At 44.5% G+C, this 12,931-nt stretch overlaps 1 protein-coding gene across 1 annotated transcript in view; it reads right to left on the bottom strand.

Annotated features, from left to right (window-relative positions):
• Positions 1-12,931, bottom strand: part of DMRTC2 (DMRT like family C2) — a 237,626-nt gene that overhangs the window by 181,252 nt on the left and 43,443 nt on the right. Inside the window, exons 3-4 of the mRNA XM_086929096.1 lie at positions 5,265-5,434; positions 5,056-5,168 (exon numbers count right to left, since the gene is read on the bottom strand). Of these exons, the coding sequence (XP_086785222.1) occupies positions 5,056-5,168; positions 5,265-5,434 (283 nt within the window). The remainder of the gene's footprint in view (positions 1-5,055; positions 5,169-5,264; positions 5,435-12,931) is intronic.

Genomic DNA, 12,931 nt, shown 5'->3' with positions numbered 1-12,931 from the left:
CGACGGATAGGTGAGTTATGGACTGCTCGCATTCGAGCTGAGCACAGTCCTCGTTGACACGCTTGTATGTTCATTCACCGCCATTCGAGCCAGTCCAGTAGAACTTGACATGGCCTCTGTTTTAGGGTCGAAATATCCTACCCTTTATTAATATACCTATTAGAGGTTAGTAGCCTATGGACAAGGACGACCTGGATAGCCACTCAGAGGTTTCTTTTAAAAAAACCTTACTCAAGTATAAACTGCTGGAGTCCCCAATAGTTCTTTTTGAATACTTCAGTATCAGGTTACGGTATACAGTTTCTTCTAGGAGTTACATAGAGATACACTCCGACACCAGTGATCTGGATGAGTTGGAGTATCGAAATATCCACTCTTCTATGTACCCCGAAATAATCTTTGTGGTGGTCAGTGATGGGTGTGACGTTTTGGCTTACTATCACACGTTTGTTGGGTTATTGTGTAGAACCATTGGGTTAGACACTGTAAAGCAGTGTGCTTATTGTGTCTTTTATTTCTACACTATAGAGCGGGGCCTCATACTCCCGAGCGGTTGCCGGGTGAGGTGAGGCTATCACCCACACAAAGCTGGGTGAGTATCACAGAGAGGAAATGCCTCTAAGTGATCAAACTAATATGTTTTTTTGTAATGCAGAATGTAAACCATTACTGTAGGTGTGTCTGCATGGTCTATGTGTGTGTGCGGTGAGTGTGTGCTTGAGACTTCGTGTTGTCTGACATAATGTTTTTTCTGTCTATAGGAAGAAGATACTCTTCTTTTCCTCCAGTGGACGTCTAAGTATATATGGTCCTGGTATCTATGTAACTTTACATTAGTATATTTTGATTAATCCTTCACTCATAACATATCATATGTAGTTGCAGTAGCTATTTTTGGTTAAAGGTCCTGAAGAAAGCTGGGCTAAATGCTCTCAAAGCTGAAACATGTCGACCGTACTGCAATAGCGCCATTGAGTAGACTTACTACTCGGCGTGGTTTTAATCTTTGACACTTTGACTTCTAGTAGTACATTTTTCTGAGTCCTGGTAGTCAATTTTACTCTTTATATATTCTTTGAGCACTGCACTTCTTTCATTCACATTACTTCAGGATGTCACAACAGAGACTATGTCCTTGTCAACTCTTCCCATATCGACACTATATGGTCGTTCTTGGGATGGGAAGATCAGTGATTCCCAGATGACGTAAAATCCACCACATGGGTGGTCTGATGAGAATCACATTAGCCTTTTTGTGACTAATAGTCTCAAATTTTACAAACCATTGTCTCATGCACTCATCACCCGTGCCTCACGGCCGCCATTGCAGTTACACACTGTTCCCTGACCTTGTCTGCTCTTCTGTGTGTTTTCTACTTTGTTACAGGGGATTGAGCAGAAAGGTCATTAAATATTCCCCTTGACCCTCCACATACCTTTTTGTTTTTTCAGTATTAAGTGCAACTTGTCAGTTGCGGGTCGTGTAAATAAGGGTGTAAACGTTATTTACACCCTATAGCTCACCCAACTCATTTGTGTGTGTTGCCTCTTTGTCCATCCTCACTACCACTCTAGGATTATAACATCTTCCTCCATAATTGTCAAATAATAATCACCCACCATGGGTTCTTACCACTCCGTATCTATACAATGACCTATGATGTCATATACAAATAAAAGGTTTTTTACCCGTCCCAGACACTGTCCTTCTCTCACCTATAGAACCAGTGAGTCCGAGTATCACTTTGTAAGTAAGTTTCATTGTACATCTTACACCTTAAGTCCCTTGTTGACAGAATTTCCACACTTGTGATTGCTGTTCCCTTAATTACGAATAAAAACGACACCCTCTGGTAACAATGGAGGAACACTCTCCATTTTCACCAGTTATTATTCTTTATATTACGGGAGTATGGCTGGTTGACATTCGCCGGTCTGTTTAATTTAAAACAAATTTCCCCCTTTTTTGCTAAACAATCGGGATCCCTTTGCTCCCATTTATCACCGCTCTACTATCTATTGGCTCGGCCCCTACGGGAGCTTTAATTGCCCAATCGGTTCTAACCGGGGATATTCCCTTCCGTTTTCAGCGCTAGTTCAGCGCATGCGTTGGAGAAGCAGCGTTCCATAGCCTCCACGCATGCGCGAATAGTAGCAGCTTCCTAGACGCGAGTTTCCGCGATTATTATGGTATACTCAACCAAACAAACGGAAGGTTTATAAAGAGGAAAGGCGCCCCCCCTTTTCACCTCCACTTCCGCTCGCTTTTTGCAGCGCAGGCACCGACGGATAGGTGAGTTATGGACTGCTCGCATTCGAGCTGAGCACAGTCCTCGTTGACACGCTTGTATGTTCATTCACCGCCATTCGAGCCAGTCCAGTAGAACTTGACATGGCCTCTGTTTTAGGGTCGAAATATCCTACCCTTTATTAATATACCTATTAGAGGTTAGTAGCCTATGGACAAGGACGACCTGGATAGCCACTCAGAGGTTTCTTTTAAAAAAACCTTACTCAAGTATAAACTGCTGGAGTCCCCAATAGTTCTTTTTGAATACTTCAGTATCAGGTTACGGTATACAGTTTCTTCTAGGAGTTACATAGAGATACACTCCGACACCAGTGATCTGGATGAGTTGGAGTATCGAAATATCCACTCTTCTATGTACCCCGAAATAATCTTTGTGGTGGTCAGTGATGGGTGTGACGTTTTGGCTTACTATCACACGTTTGTTGGGTTATTGTGTAGAACCATTGGGTTAGACACTGTAAAGCAGTGTGCTTATTGTGTCTTTTATTTCTACACTATAGAGCGGGGCCTCATACTCCCGAGCGGTTGCCGGGTGAGGTGAGGCTATCACCCACACAAAGCTGGGTGAGTATCACAGAGAGGAAATGCCTCTAAGTGATCAAACTAATATGTTTTTTTGTAATGCAGAATGTAAACCATTACTGTAGGTGTGTCTGCATGGTCTATGTGTGTGTGCGGTGAGTGTGTGCTTGAGACTTCGTGTTGTCTGACATAATGTTTTTTCTGTCTATAGGAAGAAGATACTCTTCTTTTCCTCCAGTGGACGTCTAAGTATATATGGTCCTGGTATCTATGTAACTTTACATTAGTATATTTTGATTAATCCTTCACTCATAACATATCATATGTAGTTGCAGTAGCTATTTTTGGTTAAAGGTCCTGAAGAAAGCTGGGCTAAATGCTCTCAAAGCTGAAACATGTCGACCGTACTGCAATAGCGCCATTGAGTAGACTTACTACTCGGCGTGGTTTTAATCTTTGACACTTTGACTTCTAGTAGTACATTTTTCTGAGTCCTGGTAGTCAATTTTACTCTTTATATATTCTTTGAGCACTGCACTTCTTTCATTCACATTACTTCAGGATGTCACAACAGAGACTATGTCCTTGTCAACTCTTCCCATATCGACACTATATGGTCGGTCTTGGGATGGGAAGATCAGTGATTCCCAGATGACGTAAAATCCACCACATGGGTGGTCTGATGAGAATCACATTAGCCTTTTTGTGACTAATAGTCTCAAATTTTACAAACCATTGTCTCATGCACTCATCACCCGTGCCTCACGCCGCCATTGCAGTTACACACTGTTCCCTGACCTTGTCTGCTCTTCTGTGTGTTTTCTAAAAATCAGTAACTCCCTTGTCACGTATGTTCTCAAGATGTATATTCAGATCACCTAACAGCAAAAATGTATCCCTCCGTAGAGCACATTCCGTCATGCCTTCCATCAGGCTGGTGGCAAAGCAAGTATAAGGGCCCGGAGGTCTATAAACCAGGAAACCCTTTACCGTATTGCATGGGTTAAACTTAATAGTAAAGGCACCTGTCTCGCTATCAGCAACTATTAACTGTTCCAATTGACAACAGAGCGATTGTTTCGATATAATTGCTATTCCGCCCCATCTACCAGAGGCTCTATCCAGCCTCACCATAGTGTACCCCCCAGGGAGTGCCTCAACTACATCAGTCTCTGAATCAGAGTCCAGTCAAGTTTCTGTGAGGAATAGAAGATCATATTTCTTATCATTAAGTAGCTCAAAAATATCCAACTTATGTTTACGCATGGACCTAGCATATGAGCCTAGTTTTCTCAAGCTTCAACTTATCTCTGATACCACAAGTATACTGACACTCTTTGCAGCACACATCCTCTTCGACCTTTATGCTGTGACGGCACGCCTTAGAGATAATAGGACAGAGGTCACGGAGTTGATCTGCACTCCACTGCACTCCTACCCCATTTTGTCCGGGGGTTGTGGCCCTGGTCCCCGCACGGCCGCGGACGTCGCACACGGGCTTGCCTTTGGCGCAACTTCGGCGCGCGGCTGGCGCGTCCGCTGCACGGCCGGGTAGGCATCCGCCTTTTATATCCCGCAGCCAGTCAGCCTCAGGAGCACTAGACCGCTAACCGGCCCCCCGCGCACCGGAAATGGCTGCCTCTACCTTCCTCCCCCCCCGCGCAACGGTGCTAGTCACCGCGTCGGACCGGGGCGGGAAGGAGGGATGACAAGAACAGCCCCCGGTGTGCGGCCTCTAATCAGGTAAGCCAGTGAAGGAGTGATTAGCGCAGATCGAGTCACAGACGGGAAGCCTAAAAAGCATTTAAAAAGTTTTCAGCAACTTAAGTAAAACGCACAGTAGCGCCAAGCACAGTAGCGAAGGGCCCTGCCACTGCCCACTCACCACAGCGCAGCCCGGTCTATGGTGCCTTTAATATCCCGCAGCCAGTCAGCCTCAGGAGCACTAGACCGCTAACCAAACCCCCCCCCCTCTCCCTCCCCCTCCCCGCGCACCGGAAGTGGCTGCCTCTACCTTCCCCGCCCTCCGCGCAACGGTGCTAGTCAACGCGTCGGACCGGGGCGGGAAGGAGGGATGACAAGAACAGCCCCCGGTGTGCGGCCAACCAAAACTTATCTAAAGCAGCCCTCAGTTCAGAACATCTCTGGCCTGAAAATATACTCCAGCCCTCTTCCACCACCAACTCTCCCTAACCCTTTGGTAAACATGTTCTTTACAGTACCTCATTGACCGACCTCGAAGCCAAAGGCTGTAGGTTGCTCCAATAGTTAATCGGAGGATTAGAAGTGCTATCATCCCTTTTCTCTGAGTCTGTATGTGAAATTTCATTTTCACCTATGGATTAAAGAAAATCATTAAATCATATAATGGTAAGAAACTAACAGAGCTTGATGTTAGTGTGTCTTGAGTTAGCGCCTTAAGATACTGCACCTGACCAACCTGCAACTTGCTGCGTCACAATCTCCACTCTTGGCACTTTTGCAGGGACCAAAGATGTGCCATCTTGGAAATGGGGTATTTCTCGAACAATTTGCTCCTTCAGCTCTGACTCTTGCAACCTCCTGAGGGCAACCTGGGCAGCCATCACCCGCCGACGCTCTCTAGGTTGGAGAGAAGCAGTTAGCACCAGAGTCAGATTGGAATCACAAATGGGCCGGGAAAGAACACATCCCTGCCTCTTCACAAAAAAGTGGCCCAAATTTGTGGATCGTGCCCATTCACAAAACTATGCTTATTTAAAAGTTGTGAAAATTCATCTCGACATCCACAATTTAAATATAAATGCAATAGAAAGAGAGGGAAAAGATGTTTTTCTCCTAGTGGATTTTAACGTCACCTCTGAATTTCAAGCTGCAGGCCACAAGCACAGGGGGTTTAGCTGCTCGTGGGGGGTTCCACAAGAAAATGACGAGAGGCAGGCCAGGCCATGTGCAGGAGGCTGGCCATTCAAAGGGCCTGGCCAGATGTCATCAGTGATGTAATTTAACATGTCATAAGCAATGTAATATGTGAGGGCATCGGCAGTACATGGCGGGTGCAAGTTATAGTTAGCTCAGTAAACTACAACTGGTGAATTAGTGTTTTGTTTTTAAACATTCGCTTTTATCTTATTTCAACATCTAACTATAAAGTCACATTAATCTCTGCTTTTTTCCAGTGAATTTCTAGAACGGATGTCACCTTCACCTGCGACTTCAGTGAAGAAAGTAAACAAATTCTTACCTTCTGTAAGGCTCTTTCTGGTAGAGACTATCTAGCCCCAGATTCTGCACCTTTTAAATATTCCGCTGGTGTGAGACTGGATATGAAAACCTTTCAGAAATACCTCTGTGCACCTTTAGATAGTGCTGTGGAGCCCTAAATGAACGCTGTTCCACCCCAGAAATGACATGCAGTGCCTACATAGGCGTCACTCCTGCACAGTTATCAAATGTCCCCGCCATCAGACACTGAGCCCCAATAGTAAGTTAGTTGTGTACAGATTCCTAGACTTTGGACCTTATTAGAGGATAAAGTTCAATTATAGAACAAGGAGGATGGGAGGGTCATTGAGGAATCTGTGGTCATACAGAGTCTCTACCAAAAAGAGCGTTTCCAAAGGTAAGTAACTTGGCCTTCTGATAGAGACTTCTAGCCGCAGATTCCTCACTCTTTGAATAGATACCAAAGGAATGCTTATTTGGAGGTGGGTCTATGAATGAAGTCAAACAAGAAAGTCCTGAAGGATTGAGCAGGTAAAATGCCCCTCTCCGAGAACCAGACTGTCCAGTTCTTTGTGAATATAAGTAGAGATGCTGACATTGTCACTTGTCAAATGTTCAAGAAGTGGCTCAGTATGCCAATGCAGCGGAAGCAGTTTTGGCGCCGGTAGAATAAGCATGCAATCCCTCCGGAAGCTGCTTTTTGGGCGATGCATAGCAGATATTGATTCAAAGCATGATCCAGTGGGAGATGGTTCTCTTCTGCACAGGCTTGAATTTTTTTCCTCTAAAGAATCACACAAAGAGCAGATCGCCCACCCAGTGTTCTCTGTAATGTGAGATGTAAAAGTTACGTGTTCTTTTGAGATCCAATTGATGGAGTCTCTCAACCTTTCTAGAGGGTGAGCCAGACCACATAATGTTGGTAAGTTGTTGTCGTGATTAACATGGAATGGCATCAGAACTTACGAAAGAATGATGCCCGTGTCCGTATAGCCAGCTATTCTGGGAAGAAGGTAGTGTACAGAAGGTTGGCACAGAGAGCCTGAAGCCTACTTAAACGCCATGGCGATCTTAAGGTGATGAGGAATACCATCTTCTGGGTGATGAGCCACAAGGGACAGCGGTGAAAAGGTTCAAAAGAGGTGTATATCAGATATGCGAAGACCAAGTTAAAGTCCCACTGAGGCATGACAAGAGGCGAGGGAGGAAACAAATATTGTAAACTTTTCAAAAAGTGCATACCACTTGGAGACTGAAACAATTAGGGCTGACCAGGGAACCATACAAATGCCAAAAGGTACCCTTTATCTGTGTCCAGAGCAAAGCCTTGCTGGGCTAGGGACAAAGCAAACAATATATATCAGATAACTTTGCCTGAAGGGGGGTCTATCTGCCGTTTACTGCACCAGGTCACAAATTTGTACCGCCAAGCGTATACAGTTTTGTTTGAGGGACGACTGACTGTCAAAATGACATCAACCACATCCAGAGGAAGGACAAAGGTGATCAGCTGTTGCCGCTCAACCTTAAAGCATGAAGGTGGAGAGGGTGAAGACCCATGTACAGAACCCTGCCCTGCTGCTGCAACATCAGATCCTCCTGGAGGGGCAGCCTGATCAGAGGATAGATGCTCAGGCCCAGGAGTTCAGAATAAAAAAAACTCTCCATGCCCAATATGGGACCACACGGATGACTTGGACCCAGTCCTTCTAATCTTCTTGAGATCTTGAAGCAGGAGTGGTAACGGCAGAAAGCCATACAGGAGTACCTAGTTCCACTCGAGGCAGAACACGTCACCAAACAAAAAATACAAGAAATTTTAACACGCAGAGTGCAGACACTGCGCGTTCTTAGCAGTGATTAACAGAACAGGATAAGGTTCTCCCCATTCATAGAAGGGACCTTGCGCCACCTCCAAATTTTAGTGCCACTTGTGATCTGCTACACCCTGACAGTGGAGTTTGTCTGCCTTGGTATTGAAAGAGCCTGCCAGGTAGTTCACCACCAGCAGAATTCTTTGGTGGTCCAGACATTTACAGAGGCGCAGTCTCCTGGAACAGGGTCCATGATCCCCCACACCCTCCACCCTGTATGTTGCAGAACCATGTCAGTGGTGTTGTAAGTGAGCACCTGTACAACCCTCTCCTTGGAAAGAGGGCTTCCAAAGCTAAGCTGTTGGCCTTCCGCTGCAGGAGGTGATATGGGGCTGGGCCTCCACTGGAGACCAGAGGCATTTGATCTCCACCTCTTTCAGATGGCCACCCCAACCCTGAAGAAATGAATCGGTCACCACTGTCAGCTCTGGGTGAGTACTTGATAGGGGTCTGCCACTGATCCATTCATGGTCCAGTAACCAACAAAGGAGTTCTTCCACAGTCTCCTCTGAAATCTGACATGGTCGGAAAGGTGCTCTCGATATTGGGCACACTAAGACTCCAGATCTACAGAGCCTGAATATGTCACATGGTGTGCATGACCAGCAGGATGCAGGAGGCCATCAGTCTCAATCAATCAATCAAGGGATTTGTAAAGCGTGCAGTTACTCAAGAATATCCTGGTGATAGCAAACTAGTTGACCACAAGTACCAAAGCCAGCTTACAGTAAGCCGATAGAAACAAGGTTTTAAGTTTGCTTTTGAAAGAGTGCTTATCTTTTATTGCCTATAGGTTAAAGGGGAGGTCATTCCATGCAGTGGCAGCAAGAAAGGAGAAACCAGTGCCATCCCATCTTACTGGATGAAATGGAGTAGCTTATTGTCCAAATACCAAGGGTCTACCTGACAGAAGGCACTATGAGCCAGTGTTAGGCTTTTGAACGATATTCTTTGATTGGCAGCCAATGAAGGTCATTGAGATGTTGACAAATCTGAGTACCTCACAGTGTTTAATAAGGGCCATGCAGCATCACTCTGAACCAACTGAAGTCTCTTCTGCTGGTATGCCGGAAGACTCCAACAGAAAGAGTAGGTATAATCGAGTCAAGAGGTGATGAGGGCATGCAGAATCGTCTTCTGAGGCTGTATCGTAAGTAGGTACAGAACTTTCTTTATAGACTTTAAAAGTACAAACAGGAGCCACCCACCTCAGCCACCTAGGGGGGGTTAAAGGAAGTTTGATCATCAATCTTCACCCCTAAATTTCACTATAGTAGCATGGGCTGGACACAACTGGGCCAGCATTCACTATCACGAGTAGGGGGGAGGTGTGCCAAATAGCAAGATCTCTATTTTGCTAGCATTACACTGTAAATTACTGAGGCACATCCAATGAAAAACCACATTCAAACAGGTCTTAAATCTACTGAAGGCATTCACAAAGTTCTTATCCAGAGTAAAAAGAATCTGAGTGTCATCTGCATAAGACACAATCTGGGCACAGAGATAGATAGATAGATATTAAACAGCAAAGGGGCTGAAGACAGAACCCTGAGGAACACCAAGACTTCATAGTTTAGGATCAGAAGCAAATGCAACATCCAAACCAATTGGCTTCAGTCAGACAGAAAAGAGTGAATCCAAGTCAACGCGGATCCGTTCAGGACTACATTTTCCAGCCGTTGCAAGAGAATGTGGTGAGACACCGTTTCAAAAGCTGAGCCTAAATCAAGAACTAACAACACAACCTTTTTCTCTTGGTCTAGACAGTTTGATGGTGTCCGTAACATTCACTGAGGTGGACTCCATACTAAAGTGGGTGCGAAAAATCTGACAGACAGGTGCAGCAGCTGGCCTTGTTCTAAGTAGTTAGGCAATTGACGATTGATAAGCTTCTCCAACATCATAAAGAAGGCAGGCAGTAAATACATAGGTCTGAAATTTGTCAGCATAGATTTATCTGCATAAGATTTCTTCAGAAAGGGAATCAGTTTGGCTTCTTTCCAACATCTTGGTACAGTAGCCGAATGAAGGGAACTATTTCGAAGGTTAAGGATAGGATTGGTGTCCATAAGACCAACAGTAAGAATGCGAGGTGAACAAGGGTCATCTGGTGAGCCAGACTCACATGCTTTCAAGGGCTGTTCAGACTCCTCCTTGTAAATGGGAGCAAACTCTGGCAGAGAACAAAATGTGGTCTTAAATGGGCTCACTATCGTGTCTCCTGAACGACTAGTATCTGGGAAACAATCTGGTGCTGTGATGTTAAGTGTTTCCACAATGCCAATAATTTTACTGTCAAATAAATAAGATAACTGTTCACACAGATTGGGAGCAGTCTCAGTAGCCTCAGAGTCGACTTCACTGAAATCCAGGACCACAGCTAAACGTTTTGGGCTCATAGTCTGAATGTCCTCAACTCTCCTTTGTCGGGAAAAGGTATGAAATCAAACCGAATCACACAAATGAAAGGGATCATCTGCGAAAAAGTCAAGTGTGACATACGCACATTGATAGTGAACCCCAAAGCTAACGTTGTCTAGAGATGGTTGACAACTGCTTGGGGCGGGCCTGCATTTAACAGCCAGTCATTGAGGTAGGGGTAGACTGGGATCCTTAACTTTCAAAAGGTGCATTGCTACCACCATCATCATTTTCATGATGACCTGAGGGGCACTGGTGAGACCAAATGGGAACACAGTGAACTGGAAATGCTAATGTCCTATCATGGGCAGCCGGTAGCACCAATGGGAATGCAGGACGGGTATATGGAAATGGGCATCCTGCAGGTCCAATACCACAATCTGTCACATGGCTGGGTAAGGCCCAGGGAGAAACGCGGCTGTTTAACATACACACATTTCCTACGATGCATTATTTTCTACACGTTGACTTTTGACACACATTTGCTTACGTGACTTAACAATATGTTTCTTAGAAAACACATTTGCTTACATTTTCACTTAATCGAAACATTATCACAACACCTTGAACATTTGGTAAAAGGGATAAAGATAATTGCGCAAATGTTGTTTGTTTATAGTCTTTAAGACGATATAGCTATCATAAGAAGATAGACTATGACAGCCTAGCTGAGGTCTTGGCAGGGTAACATGAATCTGTTTTATTATATAAACAAGAGCACTTACATGTTCAGATCAGAGGAGCACTCTGCTGTCACTGCGAGGTCACTGTTCAGAGTCTCAGCCCAGCTGATTCCCGTTTACCCTTTGCGAGGAGGGATGTCTAACTTGTGACCAAGACAGGGGCCACCATACGCTCACCTTCACATAATGGGGAGTTAGATCATCCAGTTGGGGATTTTTGCAGATCACCTGCCCTAGGCAACTGGGTTAGGGAGCACATAGTAGGAGTACACTCTACACAGTACTTATATGTCAGCATTTATACACTGTTTTAGCACAACAGTGGATGTGTTTATCCTTTTCACTGTTCTTATATTGTTAACCACTTTCATTTGCTTCTATTAATCATTGCATCGCATATATTTTACACAAGAATCACAAATGTTCAATACATTTTGAAACACCTCAATGCATTTCTTGTGCATTTCTCTGGGTATACATGAGTGACTTGGCAAAAACGTTCTAGATCTGTTATCACGATTCCCTGAGAAGTCAGGGTTGTCACGTTCTGGGGTTGCCCAATCCATTTGTAACAGTTTTAGATTTAGGGGTACTTATGGTATCACTGTGAGCTAGTAGGTTTATAGGCCAACATACCTGAGGGGGTGCATGGGAGCAGTCTGGCACCATCCCATCGTATATGTTGTCCAACAAACGCACAGTGCGACAAGCAATGATTTTAAACAGAGGTGGAAGTAGAAGCCGTACAACACATCAGTCTCCAGAGTCGAGGGCAGACAAGACCTAGTTTAGCGTGATCATCTTTAATTTTTCCTTCTAAAATGGGACGAAGGCCTCTGCCCTTTAGCATTAGAAAGTAGCGGAAATAAACACAACAACCTACTTCTGGCTTATGCACCCTCTCACTAGCTTCTTTGGCCAAAACGAATTGCACTTCCTGCCGTAAAATGGGACAGAGAGTTCTCCATCAGTAGTTGGGGGGATAGCAGATGGTATGATATGTGGTATGGTGCACCATGGCCTCAACCGTAAAACTGCTTGGCAGTTTGTTGAGGGTGGATTGGCTGACTGTACAGGGTGCCTCTGCTAAAGCTGCTGAAGAAGTAATAGGGCTGATGAGGCTGGCGAGGGAGATAAACTCAGGGAACATGCTGTGGCTTTACTCTCCTTGTACCGCTCCAGAGCAGAATTTGCCTTGTTCTCAAACGGGCAACTTCTTCCAAACAGCATATTCATAAGGCACGATTGGACAATGCCTCAAAATCCAGTTGGCAGCAGCCAAGCAAGGCGGCAAATTGCTACACTAGTGCCAATGGGCCCTCTCAAAGGAATCGGTGGTGTCCAAGCCACAACTAATTGAGAACTTGTATCACGACATCCTGTATAGAGTGGGTGAGGAGAGGTAGGAAATCACTTGGCTGGTTTTAAAGTGAGTAGACGATACCTCTTATGCAGGGAATTTAAAGTTTTTTCTTATCTGTGATTGTATTTATTTGTAGATATTGATGTGCAACATGCCCGACCTGATGCTAGTCCAAAGGATTGTATAGACCAACAGGGGGACAGAAACGTCGACAGTTAAACACTGTTTCGCAAATATAAAGATTATTGTTATGACCTCGAATGGGTTCATTGATATCCAAAATAGAATGTGATATATGGTCTCTTGATTGGTCCATATGAAGGAGCGAAAAGTGTTTTTGTACTACCAATAATTAAGTGTAAATATTAGAGTAGTATGTACGTTGCCATATTTCAGCTTTTAAAAAAATTGTGAATAAATAACACGGCAAATTGTATTTCCTGCATTTTGTTTATTGAAGATCACTGTTTGGTGACTGAAATGAATTAACTGAAGCATTATGAAACAAATCCTTTGAAGGCACATTTTGTTTTTGTAATTGTTCTCAAAC

Source organism: Lissotriton vulgaris, chromosome 7 (genome assembly GCF_964263255.1).
Source record: "Lissotriton vulgaris chromosome 7, aLisVul1.2, whole genome shotgun sequence".
NCBI lineage: Eukaryota > Metazoa > Chordata > Amphibia > Caudata > Salamandridae > Lissotriton > Lissotriton vulgaris.
This window is presented reverse-complemented; position numbering and strand designations above follow the sequence as displayed.